At 45.7% G+C, this 20,488-nt stretch overlaps 1 protein-coding gene and 1 long non-coding RNA gene across 2 annotated transcripts in view; one reads left to right on the top strand and one right to left on the bottom strand.

Annotated features, from left to right (window-relative positions):
* The window catches only part of ACSS1 (acyl-CoA synthetase short chain family member 1), a gene marked incomplete at its 5' end in the record, with an annotated part of 82,782 nt that extends 68,552 nt beyond the window's left edge, over nt 1–14,230 (top strand). The window contains 4 exons of the mRNA XM_084624254.1: nt 1,072–1,199; nt 3,641–3,704; nt 5,638–5,756; nt 7,621–14,230. Coding sequence (XP_084480380.1) covers nt 1,072–1,199; nt 3,641–3,704; nt 5,638–5,756; nt 7,621–7,800 — 491 coding nt within the window. The 3' untranslated portion in view covers nt 7,801–14,230. The remainder of the gene's footprint in view (nt 1–1,071; nt 1,200–3,640; nt 3,705–5,637; nt 5,757–7,620) is intronic.
* The window catches only part of LOC311518434, a 34,205-nt gene extending 14,578 nt beyond the window's left edge, over nt 1–19,627 (bottom strand). Inside the window, exon 1 of the long non-coding RNA XR_014710989.1 lies at nt 19,147–19,627. This is a non-coding gene — a long non-coding RNA (uncharacterized lncRNA). The remainder of the gene's footprint in view (nt 1–19,146) is intronic.
* Nucleotides 19,628–20,488: the final 861 nt, after the last annotated feature.

The following is a 20,488-nucleotide window of genomic DNA, read 5'->3' as shown; positions in this document are numbered from 1 at the left end:
GTCTGGGATCCGGCTGCAGCCCAAGCTCTGGGACCCTCCCGCCCCACAGAGTCCTAGAGCCTGGGCTCCAGCCCTAGCCCAGACATCTACCCAGCAATGAATCAGCCCCAGAGCCTGAGCCCCATGCGCCTGAGTCGGCTGGCTTGGGCCAGCCGCGGGTTTTTCTCTGCAGTGTAGATGTACTCTTAGACCAAAGGATCTGCTCTTTTTCCAGCCGGTGCAATGAAGTTCCAGAGATCATAGGTTGTAGCACAATTATAATAGTGAAGTCTTTGGGAGTGATGAATTTGTTACAAACCAACTTGTTTTGCTTAGAAAGTTGTTTTTCTCTGTTGCGAAAATAAGACTGACCAAAAATATCCTCTTATTATCGTGCCACCAAAAATATCTTTGTTCTGTGGTCATCTTGCACTGTCTTGCAGGGAGTTAATTCATCCGGCTCTTAAACCGTGATCCCCTGTAGGAGTGTGTGTGAAGGGAAGCCCCACAGTAGTGACTGGTGCAGAGTGCTAAGGGTGTCAATGCCTTATGGGGCCCTGGGAGGAGGGTGCTGGTGAGGGGGCTGTTAACTTGTCCTTTGGAGAGACAGCAGGAGTCATTGGATTTTGTCAGAATGCTTGATTATCATTATTGTTTGTATTTCCATGGTGCTGAGGCCCACAGCCTAAGCAGACCAGACGGAACACTGACTAGGAGAAAGGAAGGATTGTTATCCTCATTTCACACCAGGAAACTGAGGCACAGAGAGAATAAATTATTTGCCTCAGGTCATGCAGGGAGGCTGTGGCAGGGCTGGGTATAGAGCCCAGATCTCCTGCATTCCAGTCCAGTGCCTCATCCAGGGTACAAATTCCTAATTAGAAGTGGGTGGCTATTACCATCTGTAAAGTGGGTGTAACAAAACCTTGCCCTCCGGAGTGCTGTGTGCTCAGTTAACTGGTGCCTGTAAAGATCTGTGATTGAAAGGGGATAAAAGTATAAAGTAATAATAAAAATAATCACAAATACTGATAGTGAATTATTATACTAGCTGCTGTTGATCACAGGTAATGGTGTTCTTTGTTGCTACAGGTTATTATTTCACAGGGGATAGTGCCTATAGATCCTCAGAGGGGTATTACCAAATAACAGGGCGGATGGATGATGTCATAAATATCAGCGGTCACAGGCTTGGAACTGCAGAGATTGAAGATGCTATGGTAATTTTTCAATACCCAAGGAAAGCTTTTCATGCATGGGGCCAGATTCTCATTTGGTAAAAATCAGAAGTGTTCCATATACTTTAAAGGAGCTATGCCAATGTACATCTCGGGAGGATCTAGCCCATTGGTTTATGTGTAAGGGTTAACATTGCTACCCCTGATTTTTCTCCTATATGTTTCACCTACACACACCCTTGATACTAAATACACATGGCAGTTATGCTGAAGAAAACAATCTTGTTATGTAAACCATGGAAGGGCGGATGGATGAAGTTCATTCAGGGGTAAGATAGTTTTTATGGAGGATATCAAAGTGAAGGGCTACATGCAATTTCTTTGTTTGAACTGATAAGATCTGAATCATGTTTCATCTCTTCAGGATACATCAGTGACTTCATACCATTGCTGTTTTACTTTTGGATGATGCGGGCTTCAAAACTCTCCTCTAGCTTCCCCCCACCAGTAGCTCTGATGGAGTTAACATTTTGTTCTCACCTTTGTGTCTCAGGCCTAGCTATACTATTTGAACATGTTTTGTAACCTTCTCCAACATTAAATACGGAGCAATGGCAATTTACACCAGCTGACGATCTGGCCCATCATTTAGACGAGAGGCCATGGTAGCCACAGAACTGAACAGACAATCTCTCAAAGCAGTTCTATACACAGCTTGATCTGAGCATTTATTTGCATGTTATGTCCCTCACTTGCAAACATTAATCAGATGTGAAATCTGATAAACCAAAATCATCTTTACATTGCAGGAATGATTGTAATATCGTATCTACAAATAAATCTCTTAGTGCAAACTTCTGATGATAGCTTTTTGAAGACCTAATATGATTACCACTACATATTTTCATGCAGGTTCCTTTTCAGAGAAGCCCAGCTAAGACAAAGATTTCTTCCATATTTTAATCAAATTTAAAATAGCATAACCCATTTTTGATTTAGGATGAATATATGCTCTATCAGTGTAGAAATATTGTCAATGTTAACTATGAATCATGGGCAGACTAAGTCAGTATTATGAAGCCATATAATAAAGATCTGTATTCAGCATGGCAGTGCCTCTTCCATCTGTTGGAAGATTGAGGCCCACTTCTCCACTGCCTTGTCCTGTACCTTCTGCACAGATTTACACCAGTGACAAGTGGATATAAGAAAGATGCTTAGCACTTGGTTTGGTGTAGACTACCACCCAAAGTGCAAAGCAGTGGAGAATGAAGCTCAAGGCCTTGACTGTACTTGTGGATCAGCAGTCAGTGGGGCTGCGTCAGTGCAAACCCATGTGTAGGCAAGAAAAGCTCATTTCAAGCAAGGAGAGGCCTAGTTAGTGCAAACCACAGCTTTTTCCGTACTTGGGCTTTGCAGTAGTGTGGCTGCTCCGGTCACTGGCAATGGTTGGCTGCACAGGGACTAATCCCACATATAGACAAAATCCATTTTTTTTCTGGATTTATTCTTATTAGCCAAAAGGGATGTCAGAAAATACTATTCAGTTGTTTTAAAACAGGGCCCTTTTGAATCTGAACCAATGGGTTAAATGCTGCTCTGAGACAGGCACACATGATTCCTGTTAATTTCATTAAACACACCATTAATGTGGCAAGTCTGTAATAGAATCAGAGGGGTGGCCGTGTTAGTCAGGATCTGTAAAAGCGGCAAAGAGTCCTGTGGCACCTTATAGACTAACAGACGTATTGGAGCATAAGCTTTCATGGGTAAATACCCACTTCGTCCGATGCATGTCTATAATAGTCTATAATCCTCCTTGCCAGAGGATGTTGTGAAGGCCAAGACTATAACAGGGTTCAAAACTATAACAGGATAACTATAACAGGATAACTAGAACTAGATAAATTCATGGAGGACAGGACCATCAATGGCTATTAGCCAGGATGGGCAGGAACAGTGTCCCTAGCCTCTGTTTCCCAGAAGCTGGGAATGGGCAACGGGATGGATCACTTGGTGATTACATGTTCTGTTCATTCCCTCTGGGGCACCTGGCATTGGCCACTGTCAGAAGACAGGATACTGGGCTAGATGGGCCTTTTGGTACTGTGCGCTTACAGAAGGCTCAGAAAAGTAGGAAAGGTATTAAGAACTTCACATACAGTTAGCAACTTGTTACAATTCCTAGAAGAGCTAGCATAGGCTCTTGTACCCTATGGGTACGTCTACACTGGAATTAAAAACCTACAGCTGGCATGTGCCAGCTGGCTCGGGCTAAGGGGTTGTTTAATTGTGGTGTAGACATTTGGGCTTGGGCCCTGTGATGTGGGGGGACCCGAGCATGAATATCCACACCAGAATTAAACAACCCCTTAGCCTCAGCCCCTCGAGCCTGAGTCGGCAGATATCTAATTACAGTGTAGTCATACCCAACATGGCCTGAAAGAGGGGGCTGTTATATTTTGCTACATTTTTTTTTAAAGGATGAACATCCGGCTGTGCCTGAAACAGCTGTGATTGGTTACCCCCATGAGATCAAAGGAGAAGGTAAGTGTGTAAAATAGTGTCCTTAATGGAAATATGCAGATGGTTAATTTCCTTTATAACCTTTCCCTCAACTTTCTGCCAAGCTAGTACACAGAGTAGCAGGCAGTTTGAAAGGGAGATTGTGACGTGTTGAATTAGCCACTGATACTTTGTTCTCTGCTCTCACTCCCTATCCACTTCTGGATCCATTTCAAGTATCCACTCTTGATACTTAAAGCCCTTAATGGGCAAGAACCTAGCTAATCAAAGGCCAGCTTTCTCTCTGCACCTCACTGTGACAGCTCATGTCAACAGAGACATTAAAGTTTGAAGTCTCCAGAGGGAAGCCTGCAGAAGCCAAGGGATAGGCATTCTTAGTGGAGGGCTCTAGAACTGACAAGCACCAGACCCTGAATCTTGCCATCTTCAAATCTCTCTCTTCACAGTTTTCCCTACCCCCATTAATGAAGCTAAGGACCAGATTAGTCTTATTCCTGCTGGAATTCAGTCACCATTGCTTATTTAACTCAGAGAAAGCCTTTTTTTTAATTTAAAAAAGAATTGGAAACCACGTCCTTTCCTCATCTGTAATCTCTGCAGAATCCTGCATCTCTGCACCAGGAAGCGTATTGCAGACTGAAACGGAAAATATTTGTGGGAGCCCCTTGTTAAAATATTGGCATAACATCATTGGGTCCCTTTTTGTTCTAAGGGCAAGTCAACACTTAAAATGATGCATCAGCACAGCTGTACTAATGTAGTGCCTTAATGAAGACACACTAAGCTGATGGGAGAGAGCTCTCCTGTTGACATAGCGCTGTCTACACCCGGGATTAGGTCAGGATAACTGTCGCTCAGGTGTATGGATTTTTCACCCCCCTGAAAACGTACTTATACCGATATAAGTCTGTAGCATGGACCAGACCTAAGTCATGCTCTTCCTTAAAGTTAATGGGAGCTGCACCCCTGTAAGTGAAAGCAAATCTGGGCCAGTAAAATAGCAACGCTTCCATAACTCATGCTTACGGGGTGCAGGGATTTTAGATACCAGGTTCCCCTCATTGGTCTTATGTTCCATATACCGAGACACAACAAGATGAGTTAAGGATTAAGTGAAGAAACTTCACTGTGCATTAATTTCCTCGTTTGCAGGGAGGGAGAAATTATCTAAGAGCTTGTCTACACAGGAACATTTAGGAAAATTAATCTGAATCAACTAGAGGTGTGAATTTGAAGTGGGTTAATTAAATTACATTAAATTGTTGTGTGGATGCTGTTATTCAAAATTAAAGTGACTTTAACTTGGTTTTGCTTAATTCACTTTGGAATTGAATTAAGCTAACCCAAATTCAGGCCACTTTTATTCCAAATGAGGGTGTTCACACAGGGGTTTAATTTGGTTTAACTAATCCAGTTCAAATGCACATCTTTAGTTAATTTGGATTAATTTTCCTGGATGTCCCTGTGTTTCCTGGACAGGCCCTTAAACCCTTATCATTATAAGGAGATAGTGTTTTACTGTAGTGTTTGACTCCATTTTAGTAAATGAAAATAAAGGTTTGTTCTCAAGAAAATAATTTGAAACAGAATCCAGAACCCTGACCTCCATGGGTCAGATTCTAATCTCATTTATGCTTGGTGACTTCAGTGGAGTTACTTCAGATTTACCATCATTGTAACTGAGATCAGAATCTGACCCAGGGACTCCAAAACAAAGCACATTAATCATTAAGGACCTGATTCTGCGTCACCTCTACTGTGTAAGTAAGCTGCTGGTTTTCTTGGAAGCACCTGCTGTGTGAGGTACTACTCAGAGTGACCAAAGCAGACCCTAAACCTGACAGTTGCTACAGGCATTTGAAACAGCACTTATGCATGCAGTCCTGCTGAAATGAATGCCTTTCCAACAACGATTTAATGTACAGTACACGCCCTCTGTTTACTTCCCTTCCAGGTGCCTTTGCTTTCATAGTGTTAAAAGAAGACACAGCTCATATAGAATGTGTTAAAGAAGAACTCAGATCTATTGTTGCTTCCAAGATCGCAAAGTATGCTGTGCCTGATCATGTTCTGGTAAGTGTCTGGGGGCTACCATTGCAAGACATCAGATCTGTAACCCACTTAACAGGCCTGATTCTGCCCCCAGTAACGCTGCTTTGTTCCTCCCTGGCTGAGCAGCCTTAAAGCCAGGTTAACCAGATGGATGAGGGATCCCTCTGTGGTGCAGAACTGGCATAGCAGCCCTAAGCCGCCGCTCCAGGCTCTGGTGTCTGGAGTACATCAGAGGCATGGCTGCAGGAAAAGGGGGATGGCCGGAGTGCTAGTGCACCTGGGAATCCTTGGTTGCAAAGCAGCCTCCTGGGGGGCCACTGCAGCTGTGTACAATTTAGAGTAGCCCTGAGGCTGTTCTACTTATGCCAAGGACTGAACCAACCCTAGGAATTTGGAGTGCACAAAGAGGGCTTCAAACCAGTTTTTTTACTTCTGCTTCCCCCCTGTGCCAGAGCTTTGTTCAATGTGGCTTGGATCCGGCTCCTCCTGTTCAAAGCATGTACAAACAGCCAAGTTGCTTAAAATGTATGCTATTTTCTGCCTCCATCTTAATACAGCATCCCTGCTGCATTCATATGCCTCTGTGTCTGCTAGACCCACAGTACAGTTAATCCGAATGAGGGGTGCACTGATGGGAATACAGAGGTATATGGAATATCCCTGTGGTTAAAAAAAAATCAAAATTTAAGGGAAAGGTTGGAACATATAAGAGCAAAGCTATGGTTGTAGTACAGCCAAAGATGAAGTAACGAATACTTTGCACCACAACTGATGCTCATCTCACCCAGGCATTTAAAGACTTATTCCCAGAGCCATCAGGTGTTCTCAGGATTCCCAGACAGTCCCAGAGTAAAGTCCATGGCTGATCATACTGTTCCCTTTCCCTACAGATTAGCAGTTAATGCTCTTCAGTTTTCTGACCCCTTGACCTGTTTTCAGCATATATATCCAAAAACAGAGCAGTCGTATGGCAGGTTGTGTGGCCTGTCTGTGCAAAGGAGCTATCCTACAGAAGCCAGACAAAGGCTATGTCTACACTACACAGCTTTTTGCGACATGGCTGTGCTGTTAAAAGTTGTGCAGTGTAGCCACTGTTCGTTGGCTTTCCTGGCGACAAAAAACTTCCACCCCCAACGAGCGGCGTTTCTGTGCTGCCGACAAAGCACTGTTCACACTGGTGCTTGTCGCTGGCACGTTTGTTTTTCAGAGTTGTTTTTTTTAACACCACTGAAAGACAAAAGTTTAGTCGTTCAGTTGCCAGTATGGACAAATAGTAACCCTTCAGGTCCATCCCTATGACCTTATCAGTTAATGTTAACCCTTGCCTGTACACGGGAGGTAGCAGACTACAGTGGACAGGACATGGGACTGCGAATCCGGAGACCTGAGATGTATTTCTGGCTCTGCCACTGACTTAAAGTATTGTGTGGTCCTGAGAAGGTGGCTTCCGGGCATTGGCTTCCGGGCATTAGATTCCTCATCTATAAAATAGGGATGATAATACCTACCTGCTTTTGTAAGCCACGCTGAGATTTATGAGAGTGCTGAGTGCAAGATTTCTAGACACAGGTGCCTATAGTTAGGCTACTAACTCCGTAGTTTAGCACCTGAATAAGTAGCCTGATTTTCAAAAGTGCTGAGCACCCAGCATCTCCCACTGGGCCAAAATTGGAAAAAGAAAGGAGAAAAATCAGATAAAATTTAATAAAAAAATAAACATCACTATATTCCTTCTTCCTGGACAGTGACCACCATGCCTAGCTCTTAAGCAGTTCCCAGGAATCTCACTGGGGATATGCAATGGGATCATTTCAAGGCTGGGTTCATTCAAACATTCTCATCAGGATGAAAGTTGTAAGGCAAGTGTATTTGTTCTTCTCTTCAGGTTGTGAAACGCCTTCCTAAAACGCGATCTGGGAAAATTATGAGAAGGGTACTGAAGAAAATAGTCGCTGACCAATCCAGTGATTTGGGAGATATCACCACGTTGGATGATCCAAACGTCATCGCAGAAATACTAGATGCCTACCAGAAATACAAAACCGAGCAGTCTGCATCTTCATAGGAAGGTCTTGAGTCTCTTTCCAAAAGAAATTCAGAGAAACAACCAACCATCCAGCTCTTTCATGGACTATCATCAAATTCTGCTCACTCCTAAGAGAACAAAATGATGATTCCTCTCACAACATACTCTATAATCTATCATAGACCATGGTATACAGCTGCCTTCTCTTTCCTTGGAAACCATGGAATACACACTGTGAAGCATCATATTTTAAGAACCTTCTGAACAAGTACCTGACTGAATTTGCCAAAACTAAGTGTTTTCACACTATTTTTAGGGAAAATGTATAGCAGCCTTTTTAGGTTTCCACTAGCTGCATTAAAAATAAACAGCTAGTAAAATGTTTATGACTGTTGAGGTAGGTGATGTTTTTAATGCTTGAAGCAATACTTCCCCCCCTCTGCTCCCAGACACTCATGGGGAGAGATTTTATAATACATTTTGCCATTTTGGAGAATAGTCAGTGAATGTATATCTTCAATTTTTCATTCTACTTAGAATCATATGGGCTGGAAGGACCTTGAGGAGTCATCAAGTCCAGCCCCTTACCTGAGGCAGGACCAAGCTAGACTATCTCTGATAGAGGTTTGTCCAACCTGTTCTTAAACACATCCAATGATGGGGAAGCCACAACTTAAATCTGACTTGGTTATCCCAGTTCAGGTAGCTGCAACAGTGGTGTCTTTTTAGCAATGCTATATACTGCAGTGTATATTGTATGTGCACTATTTGTGAAATGGATCACAATCAAGTTGCCATATTCTTTTCATTACAGTTGGTTTGGTGCCTGATCATGGTTTTAGACCTCACCACACTTGGCTCAAAACAGTCAATCTGGGGTCCAAAGGGTCCCAGACTTTCCCTTGTCTTCTCCCAACTCAATGAACCTAGGCCCAGATCCTCAAAGGTCTTTAGGTCCCTAACTCTCATTGAAATCAATGGCATTGAAGCACCTAATTACCTCTGAAGAGCAGCACCTACTCCCTTCTCGGTAACATGGATCTCGGCACCCATCTGAACCTGGAGCTGATTAGCCTCCTGTAAGCCCACGTTGCCTCATGTCCCAGCTGCATAGGGATGGAGCATGCAGCTGTCACTTACTCTGCATTTTACAGCAACTACATCTCTCTTTCCACCAGTGCCACTCAGGCCCTCAGTCCAGCACCTGGCAACTGGGGAAAAGGAAAGAACAGAAGCAAGATCACACAAGGGGTCTGTGGCAGAGGCAGGACTTGAAATCCAGTACTCTTGAGTTTTAGCCACAAGGTCATCCGTCCTACCCATCTACATGGGGATTTAGCCTTAGGATATTTTGAAACTCTTAGGGAACTGGCTAGTACCCAGGTTCACTCACTGCTGGGGTGTCTCCTTGTGGCTGCATCTGTGGAGTAGCTCTGCCTGGTCTGACTTCCCTTTCCTTTCCTTCGCTTGCACTGCAGGCCCTCTTGCTCTCTTGTTGTAGCAGTGCTTCCTCCTTGTCGCTTGGTGCCCTGGCCAGGTCACTATAGTTGTCTCCTTGTGGGGTAACAAAGTCTCACTGGACCAGCTGTCTGGGTGCCATTCCAGGCAGTCCTCCCATTCCAGACTATGTCACTTTCCCCGTGGCTGGTAGGAGAACCCTGGTGCTACTCCAGGTTCCACTAGGAACCCTATCAGCAGCAGCCAAGGTCTGCACAGTCCCATCCCCTGCTGCCATTTCCTACTCCATCTTCCACGGGCTTTCTTCTTCATTCTCTGGGTAAGCCCTTTCTTCAGGGTCAGGATCCCAAGGTTTCTGCTCCACCCCTGGGTTTCCTCCTCACCACCTCTCTGCTCCCAGAGAGTGACTGCAGACCTCCACACTGTAGCACCTTCTGCTCTCATTTCCTGGCTTTATACAAGCCCCCACTTACTCCTGCCTAGGTGGACTCCATATTCAGTGGGTGCTTATCAGTCAAGCTCAGGTCTCCCAGGTGCAGTTTACCAGGTTAAGTAGCTCCTTCCAAGCCACCTTAATCCCTTCAGAGTGGTGTGGAGTGAACAATCCCACAACAGCTCGTCAGCACTGAGGGTCTCTCACATTTTGAAGAACAGAAAAAGTGAGCAACATCTGGGAGTTGTTACAGTGTAATGAATTTGTGTGACCTTGGGTGAGGCACTTCACCTCCCTGTGCCCCAGAGCCTCATCTGCAAAATGGGGACACTTGTGCTTCCCTGCCTCATGGGGGCTCAGGAATGGCAGCAACAGGGGTGATGAGAGGTGTAATTCTCTTGCTGCTATCTTGGTGCTGAAGTAGCCACCATGACTTGCTAAGCATCGCTTTTGTTTTAGGCAGGGAATGGCTTCCCCACTTCCAAATATCCCTTTCACGTGTAGACACAGGGCCAGCCCCTGCTGAATTTTACCGGCAGGGGATGCAGACTCCATGCATGGGCTTCCTGAATAGATAATTTTCTTTGTCTGTTGTGGTGTTGTAGCTATGTTGGTCCTGGGATATGAAAGAAGCAATATCTTTTATTGGACATGTCTGTTGGTGGAAGAGACAGAGTCAAACATACAGAGCTCTGTGTGGCATGAAAGCTCGTCTTTAATTATTTTCCTGGTCAGTAGCTAATAAATGTAATAGATTAAAATCATGTTTTAGGAGTATCCCTCCCTTTCTAGTGCTACAGTGATGCTAAATTGTCTTTCCATTCTACTCCCATTGAAAGAATTCTCTGCAAGGTGTGTGATTAGAGCTTTGTTGCATGTTCCACCGGGAACAAGGGGAAGGAAAATCACTTTTAAACTACTTAAGGAAAATAATTAGAATAGGATAGGGAAAAAATAAGGGGTACAGAAACTAGCTGTAGAAAAATATTCATGGTCTTTTATAACAGTTTAAATGTTTCAGAGTTTACATTATTACTGTTTAATTTGTATGTTACCTTGGCACCAGGCATTCGGGAGTGCTAATCTGGAAGTGGACTGATTGGTACATGAAGATTTTCCTGCTCCCTTTTGGGTATTAGGAGGTTAGAATATACTCTGTCGGTAATTGGGCATAGGTCAGTGCTTCACAAGCAGTAGCTACATCAAATAGTTAAGTGATTGCCACAGTAATTTCTACACTATTGTGCACCATTTGGAGTCACTGAGCCAAAACTTGCAATCCTACTGCAAATCTAATTTAGGGTTAGGGTAAGGCTAAACTTTGTGGGCTTCAGGGAGCTGCAGGATTTGGCCCAGGATCAGAGTAACATATTTTATCTGTCTATATTAGAGCAATAGCCTATAGCAAGGGTAGCTATGAGCTCTTGAGCCCTATAAAGGATTCTGATACCAGGTCACTAAACATGAAAGCAAATCTCAAACTGCTTGTGTATAATCTGACTCCTCAGAAATATGCATTCTTAGATCACACTTTGCCTGTGTTGCATACTTTACAGAGAGTGACCTTTGTACATATGCATATTAGATTAATCTGTCATTTTTATTGTCACTAGGGACTGCAGTATTAATGAAATACAATAAGCAGGATCCCCCTCTTCCATGGAAAATCCTCAGAGCTTCCTCCACATCTCTCCAGGGCATTGCCCATTCCTGTGCAAAAAAAGCAGTGAGGCCCCCGCATGCCCTTGTAACCCCCTTTGATCCATGGGGAGGGCCTGTGATGTCCCAGGACTAGAGATCCAGACGCTCTCTCCCTTACAAGTGTGCAGTTAGAAGGCTATTAAAACTCCAAAAGATGCCCATCCTATGTTTCTTCCAGCACCATTAAAGAAAACCATTAAAAAAGTGCTCTTCAAACAGAAATAATTCAGAAATGCTTTTTACAGAGTCGACAGACTCACTTGTTCAAACACTTGTAAAATGGCCTCCATAGTAATGAAGATTAATGTTGGGGAAGAAAAACAACCTTTTATGAGGACTGCACAAGTCACATAAAAGCAACGAAACTATTTACTATATTGTGGGAACAATGGACTTTTTTGTACTGGAGTAACCTCAAGTTTCCAACATAAGTCTTGATACTGTAAACACTTTCACGTGTGCTTCTTTGCTCACCTGAACAGTCCCTCTGAGATGACACAGGTGAGTAAAGTTAAGTGTGTGGGTAAGGGTTTGCTGGTTTGGGGCCACAGTCTCTTCATTCATCATCTGCTCTGGTGAGTGGGGCAAAGCCATATCTTCTGTTCTTACACAATGTGTGTCTTAACATAAAAGTACCAATGGAACTTAGCTGATACAAAGGTTACAAATTTATTGATGTAACTGTTCTGTCCAGAAGGGGCCAAATTCATAGCAATAACCTTTATGTAGTGGTATGTACAAAGTATGCACATATTCTTGTATTTCAGTCATAAGGAGCCAGAAACCTTGTGAATTTCTAAAGTCATGTAAACAACTCTACTAAAATCATTTTAAAAGTAACCCATTAAGCAAGATCAGAACACTTCATGTCAAGTGAGTATTGCAATTAACTGTGAATCCTCAGCGCCTCTTCTTCCTTGCAATGATTTCCATAAATTAGTCAAGCTGTTGAAGATGTGTCCTGAAGTAGGTATTGCTGCTCTGAGGTAACCTCCGTTTGGCAGGGCTCAGGACTAACTTTACATCTTGCAAGAAATGAAATATGCTCATAGACGACTTTGCCACAATGAAACTTTCCAACTAATAGGTAAAGTACTAATATTTTTTTCTGATCTCCTATTAAATTATGGAGGTGCTGGCTGCAGCCCTAAAGGAAGGCTGAATTGAGTTTTGCACTTAATACTCTGTACTTCACCACTATCTTGGTGCCTAATTAAAAATGTGCATTCTAGCTTGTAGGCAATCACGTAGTAAGACATTAATGAAACATTTTAAAGGATGAGGGACCATAGTCCTCTCAAGGAGAGAGTCACTCACTGAACACTCTTGCGGCTCTGCTCTGAAAGCTGTTCTGTGCAGGTAGGCAGTCACATTTACAAGCCCCACTGAAGTCATTAGGGGTTCATAGGGTCTTGTCCCTGTGGATCAGCTTGCAGGATTGGCCTTAAAATGTACTTATCTCTTTACTTGGAATGCTGGAGGATATGAAGCTTCCAAATAGCCATATGCCTTCCTCCTCTTGAAATTGCTCCTCACGCAAGCTGGTCACGTAGGAGCTAGAGATATGCAAAACATTTGAAAGACGGGGAACGGAACAGATTTACTGATGTTGGCTTCATTAACAAAGAACAAAAGCAATGGTAATGGAATCTTCCAAACATCTTATTGGCCAACATTAGCTCGTAAAATTGTATTTACCAGATCACATTTGCCTTTGCTGCAGCTGATATAGCATCCTGACTTACCTTTACACTCTTTTTAAACTGAAGGGCTACCAGGAAATTTTAAATAGGGAAATAAGATTTTGCATTGACTACAAATTCTCTTTGTCTGTTGCCACAATTGGTTAGACTCTAAGGTGCCACAAGTACTCCTTTTCTTTTCACAATCTTGTAGTGAACCAAATGCTTTCTGTACAGATTTGTGTACATGTCTAACCTGCACATTGTTTCATTACTCCACTCTCCACCTATGACTTTTAGCCATATTGCCTTTTTTTCCCCTCTGTGGATATGCACGTTTGTTACATACTGTGGACATAGGCCATGATTCTCTTAATTTTATTTAAGTCATTGTTTTGTAGATGTGGGATATAAATATGGAACAAATTAACAAAGCACCTTGAACTTCTATTCTATTGTAATCATATGGTTTAAATAAAAATTTGTTTTTTGACCAGGATCCAGATCCTCACAGGTGTTTAGGCACCAGAGCCTATATACCTGTGAAGATCTGGGCACAAGTGCCTTAAAACTAGACTCTGGAATAATATATGTACTCAGATTTTCATTAAAAGAAATCCCTGTCCCTGTATATAATGTGTCTTCTTTTCAATGCCAGGCATAGCTTATGCACCTTAGCCTTGACGTACACCACCTATCCCTTAAAGTTTTTGAGGTATGGGTTTATTCAGCTCTGGAGATGCAAATCTGCCTTTACTGATTATTGCGATTTGTTTACACGTGGTTTACTTTTCAAAATCAAAGGAATTTCCTAGATCAAGATGAGTTAAATCTCACTCTTCGATTCAAACACAGTGCCAAAATTGTTCAGGTTTACTTAAGAATCTTCTCACTGAAAAATAGCTCATTAAGGAGCACTGCATTTGCATTGTACAACTCCCACCACAAAACAGAGCTACAGAAGGTGGGGAGTTCTGGGTTGCGCTGCGTTTCTTCCTAATGAAGAAACAAACTGAATTATTTTGATAGTGGCTTTCTGGGCAGGTACAACACATTACAGAGAGCAATCTGGTTTGAATCCTATTTCTGAGATTTTTTTCCCACTTTGTCGCCTCAGTGAAATTTCTAGGCAGTTTTCGGTGTTAATTTCTTTGGGCAGCTCAGCCATACAGCTGCCTCACTGGGAGCCCAGATGGTATTACAAGTTGCAAAGTGAGATGCACAAATGAAAAAGAAAACTGACTTTATGGAGAATGGGAGGGAATGTGCAATCTCAAGAGAATTTGCATCTATCCAAAAGTCATGCTTTAGCAGATAGAAGTGAGGTAGTATTTTGCCAGGTGCTGAGTACTATTTGCAAATGTCAAAAGTACGGATAGCACATCTCTGCAAAGGGCCTTCCTTGTCTCCTAAAGTCCAGTGAAGATTTTATGTAACCCTTAGACTACCAAGTGAATAACACCATTCAGCTAATACAGATGAGTATATAGCACATATTTGTTAACTGGCCCCCCAAAGAATGCAACTGTCCTCCCAGCAACTTCACTTGGACAAACATCCAAACACACTTGCAGCTCATGAATGCTGCTACATCGATTCTGACAAGCATCACCTTGAAAATGCAAGCTGCTCTCAAGAGTTAAAAATGTATTTCCCCTCCTTACTGTGTTTTGTGCTTTAGCTGACCTGGTGATTAACATTGCCTGGCACAATTTCTCAGTATAATGGGCGAGTGGCTGTGTCTTCAGCTCACACCTCCCCTGCTATTCTGGGTTATTATAGTAGCAGTTACGGTTGTAATAGCAAGTTACATCCTGGTTTCAGCAATGAATTTCTGTTGTTTAACTGTAACCTTGAGAAGTAACTTAACTTTTCAGGTTCAAAAAGTCAGTTATTTTTCTTGCCAGTCCTGTCTTGAGTGTGAGGATGTTAGTCACAGTCTTGAGCACAGCCTTGGTATCATCATGCAGTTTAAACACACAAGGCAAAAGGAATCTCTAAGCAGCCTGTAATTTAGTACTACTTTTGAGAAGCACTAATCAGGGATATATAATAGGTTACTTTTGGAGCTATGAATAAGTGATTTGTGTAGATTACAGTTTCCAAGTAACTACCACTCATGATGATACCTCTACGTGGTTACCATGCCTCATCTAGTTCCAGAAATTCCACCTCTATAGGTAAGAACTTAGTTCAGCCTCCTTTTCTACTCAGTCTCTGTCCTTCTACCATGACTCAGGAGGGAGCATGGTCCAAGGGTTAGGGTGCTGGGCTGGGACTCAGGCACTTGGTCTCTCTGTGCCTCAGTTTCCCATCTATAAAATGGGGCTTATAGTACTTCCCTGCCTCACAGGGGTGCCGTGAGAATAAATATATTAAAGATTGTGAGGTGTAATGGGAGACAGATTAGTACAAGAAAGAAAGGATCTGCTACCTGCTGTGGTGTTTGTTTATGTGGACAGATGTTTACTAGGAAGTAGGCTGAAATCCAATAACTTTAGTCAACCTACAGTCCCTATCCAGTGCTGACTGAATTCAAACCAAAAATGGTGAAAGGCTCCACATCCCATTTGCATTCTCCTGAGCAAAGTCCCTTCTCCTTGAGCATTATCAAAATTATATTGTTCAGAAGTATGTTAATATTCTTTTTTAGTACATGCTAAAACCTGGTTAGTGTGGACCTTTCACCTTTCTTGCGTTTGCTTTCCTATTGATCTAAACATTTAAAAGTTAAACTTTGCTTCAGGATGATGAACAATGCCTTGGCTACCACCACACCCTCTGCACTCTCTTTTTTTATAGAAATCACCACCTCATTCCCAAGGACGGAGGAGGAGCCAATGCAGTTTTAACACTTTAGCAGTTGTAAAACCTCTTGGACAGATTGAGGCATTCTAAGGGAACTAAGAAAGCTGAAAGAAAGCAGGGAACTAAGGATGCATTTATCTGGGAGCTGGAGGTGTAATTGCCAGCTCAGGCAGACATACCTGCATTAGTGCTAATAGAGTTAGCACCCTAAAATAAAAATGCAGCAGCATAAGCAGCTGGCTGGGCTACTCAGCCTGTTCAGACAGGAAGGTATTTAGATCAGTTAGCTCCTCCCATCACCAGGGCTACTTTTTAATTTTTAGCATGCTAGCTCAATCAGAGCTAGCACGGTTATGTGTGCCTGAGCTGTAAATTACACATCCAGCTGCAGCGTAGAAATCTCCAGTCCTCCCTCTGCAGGGTAATGAAATACTAGAAATGCACAGCCTTAGAGCAACCTTACTAGGAATGTCTGCTGAAAAGCAGGACCTTTCTGTCACATGGCAGGGGGAGCAAAGGGGCTTTCCATTCTTAATCTACTGTAGCTCAGTGCTTGCAATAGTGTAAGAAGGTGCAAGAGGAAATCAACACATGAGAAACAAGTAGTGAGGAAACAAAGGCAGCTTGTGAACGAAGTAGCCAGAAGGAACTGGGGAAGAATGGAAGGAAACAAAATGCAGTGGAAAGGGAGAGAGAAAAAGGACACAAGAGGCCTGCCTCCCTGCTGCCTTGCACTTTGGGTCCTCATTTACATTTGTGCAAAGCAAGCATAGCATGGGTGTAAAATGCTACCACCTCAGAACCGCTTTTCCCATGCGCTTGCACTGGTGCGAATGACAACTCATGGTGCTAGGCCAGTGGTTCTCAAACTTTTGTACTGGTGACCCCTTTTACACAGCAAGCCTCTGAGTGCAACCCCCCTTATAAATTAAAAACACTTTTTAAATATTTAACACTATTATAAATGCTGGAGGTGAAGCAGATTTTGGGGTGGAGGCTGACAGGTCACGACATCCCACATAATAACCTTGTGACCGCCTAAGGGGTCCCAACCCCCAGTTTAAGAACCCCTGTGCTAGGCAAAGGGAAATCAGGCCCCAGGAATTAGATAAAGTTACAGTGTAGAAAGGAGCTGATGTTGTGCTATATTGTCAGTCAGCTTTTCTGAGCATGCACTGTGTGTTGGGAGACTAACAAGCTAAGTTGAGGCCTTGTCCACATTAGGTGAAAGAGCATTGCCTACCAGCCCTGAGTTTTGTAGTGCCTCTATTATCTTGCAAACTGCTATGCCAGGCTTTTGTGAGCACTGTTTGCATCTTTTTGCTGAAACACCTGGGAAGAGGCCTTTAACTCAGATCTCAATCTGCAACAGCTTGGCCACACTAATGGGAAACTACAGGCATTGGAGGTCATCAGTAGGCCCAGTGCTCATAAATCCACCCTTTTGCAGCAAGCACTGTGTACAAAGGCCCCAGGTGAAAGTTCAGGTACTTGCCTAGGACCATAAGCAGTTCCTTTATAAATGAGGGCACCACCAAAGACCAATACAGATTTTTGGTGCAGAAATTTACAAAGGTTGTCTGCCTTTATCTGAAAAAGTGAGGGAGCCTCTTGCCCAGGTCTTATTCATCTAATGCACCTGGGGTGAAATTCTGTCCCCTCCTTGAAGTGAAGGGGACTTTTGCCATTGTCTTAAACACAGCCAGAATTTCAGCCCAGCTGTATAGACTGTGATCCTTTATACTGAGTATTCCTTTGTAGCCAAGAAACTAGCCAATGTCTCTAAGGTGCCACAAGTACTCCTTTTCTTTTTGCAAATACAGGCTAACACGGCTGCTACTCTGAAACTTATCCTATCAGTACAGCTTATTAGTGCCATCTAGTGGATACAAAAATTTTCACAATACAGTAAAGATCTCTTGAATAAAGTCTTTTTGTGGCAGCCAGCTTTTTGAGATTCAGCTGCACGGTTCACAGTTGACACCTGACCAGAATATGTGTACAAAAGTTCTCCATTAATCAGAAAGAAAAGCAGTACTTGTGGCACCTTAGAGACTAACCAATTTATTTGAGCATAAGCTTTTGTGAGCTACACCTCACTTCATTGGATGCTGTAGCTCACAAAAGCTTATGCTCAAATAAATTGGTTAGTCTCTAAGGTGCCACAAGTACTCCTTTTTCTTTCTGTGAATACAGACTAACACGGCTGTTACTCTGAAACCTCCATTAACCAGGTTTCTCTCACTAACAGCTTGAGCCTCTGCTCAGTGAGGTCAATGGCAACGTTCTCATCGACTGTAAAGGTGTAGGATCAGGGCCTTAGTTGGGTGTGATTGAATTACTGGGTGTGATTGAAGTAACTTAGGTGCCTAAGTCCCAGTTTTACACATCACTGCAAGCCACAAAACTCCTGCTTGGCTGCTGCCTGTAGGCACCTAAATCTCATTCAGCATCTTTCTGCTGTAAAAATTTCCTGGGGCTTTCACACTACTGCCTCCCTAAGCCCCAGAGAGATTCACAAACCCAGGGAAGATAGGCACTGCATGTAACTTAGGCAGCCTAGAGTTTGAGCCTCTGAGCACACCTACTAGCTCAAGTCTCACCCAAAATCCACTTGAAGGAGGAGGGAACAGCATCCACCTTATATCTTTTACCTGGAATGTGGAAGACCCAAGTTTAATTCCCCTTTCTCTGCTAGCAGGAAAGAAGGGAGACCCCTGTTCAAATCCTATCTCTCAGGAGAGTGCTCTAACCACCAAGCTGTGGGATATTCTGATGTGGGGCTCTTTTAGTGTCACCTGTTGAAGCTGTTCCTGAGGCTAAATGACAAAGTGATTAGAGCAAGGGGCCTAAACACTAGCTCTCCCACCTCCCAGGCGGCTGCCCCAGTCACTGGACTAGTCATTCTCTTTCTGGGGCTCAATGACTATTGCCTGTGGATAAATATGTAAATAGTCATGAATCCAGAGACAGAGTGAGGTCAGCTCTCACACAGTTATTTCCTATGATAAACATGGGCAAAACCATGGAGACCACGGTGTGGCACCGCACCTGAGAGCGCCGAGGGACCCACTGTCGTTCGGCTTTGCCCTCACTCCTCCCATTTTCCTCAGATCAAACTCCTGTTTCCCTTGGAGTTTAGTGGGGTTTTGGCCCCAAGAGGCGCTGGGTGCAAGCGGACGCAGCCCCACCGCCAGGCGGGTTTGGCTGGGGCACTCCCGCCTGGGGCAGGCTTCGGGATCAGCCGCTCGGCAGGTCACACAGGCACCGGGGAACGCCTGCCCGGAGCACCACGAGGCTTACCGTGCGGGTCCCCGGGGAAGCTGTTCTTCGGGGGCCGGGGGGGCCGGAAGGAGGATGCGGTCTCCGTGGAAAGCCGCTCAGCGGCCCAGCCCCCAGCCGTTGTGACGGAGGGACCGGGGGGGGCGGACACGTGACTCTAGGGACGTTACCCGGAGCTAGTCACCGTTGTCCGCAGGCGGGCGGCACTGAGCGAGGCTAGGGACCACCCCCCAAGGGAGGCTGTGGAGGGCCCTGGGGAGGATGGAGGGGGATGCCGGGGGGAGCCCGGTCTGCGCGGGTGGCGGCCGCGGGAGGGGCCTGGCCGCGAACAGGGCAGGGCAGGGCGGCGCCGGCACACGCGGGACGGGCCTAGCTACGGAGCCGCCAGCGGCGGGCGAGAGGGGGCAGGGCTAGCCCCGTCCCGCTCAGCGCTGAGGGGACGAAAAGGACGATGGGAGTCACTCCACCCGACCCGCGCAACCGGCGGCGCGCGTCCTCTCGCGCCAACAGCCGGCGGCGACTATTGGCTAATTGCCGTACACGTCATTTTTCTGCGCGGGCGGCGACATGGCCGCTCCCACGCCCAGAACGGTGGGCGTGGCTCGTGAGGCGGCGGGCTGGGATTTGAAAGTGCGGGGCGCGCGGGTGCCTGTGGGAGAAGGGGGCGGGGCTTTGTGTCCGCCAGTTGGCCGAACAGAACGCACAGCGGAGGGGCGGGGCCTGTGATAGTTTGCGGGGAGGAGCTGGGCAAGGGGGCGGGGCCTACGGCTGCTTAGGTGTCAGGGTTGAGTGAGGGGGCGGGGCTGAGCGGGGCTCAGGTGCGGGGCGCCGTGGGGCGGGGCTGAGCGGGGCTCGGGCGCGTGCGGCGCTGTGGGGCGGGGCTGAGCGGGGCTCGGGCGCGTGCGCGGCGCCGTGGGGCGGGGCTGAGCGGGGCTCGGGCGCGTGCGGCGCTGTGGGGCGGGGCTGAGCGGGGCTCGGGCGCGTGCGCGGCGCTGTGGGGCGGGGCTGAGCGGGGCTCGGTCGCGCGCGGCGCCGTGGGGCGGGGCTGAGCGGGGCTCGGTCGCGCGCGGCGCTGTGAGGTGGGGCTGAGCGGGGCTCGGGTTCGCGCGCGGCGCTGTGGGGCGGGGCTGAGCGGGGCTCGGGCGCGTGCGCGGCGCTGTGGGGCGGGGCTGAGCGGGGCTCGGGCGCGTGCGCGGCGCTGTGGGGCGGGGCTGAGCGGGGCTCGGTCGCGCGCGGCGCTGTGGGGCGGGGCTGAGCGGGGCTCGGTCGCGCGCGGCGCTGTGGGGCGGGGCTGAGCGGGGCTCGGTCGCGCGCGGCGCTGTGAGGTGGGGCTGAGCGGGGCTCGGGCGCGTGCGCGGCGCTG

The sequence above is a fragment of the Lepidochelys olivacea genome (genome assembly GCF_965140295.1).
Source record: "Lepidochelys olivacea isolate rLepOli2 genome assembly, chromosome: 3".
NCBI classification, from domain to species: domain Eukaryota; kingdom Metazoa; phylum Chordata; order Testudines; family Cheloniidae; genus Lepidochelys; species Lepidochelys olivacea.
Note: the sequence above shows the minus strand (reverse complement) of the source record. Positions and strands in the feature narration are given on the sequence as shown.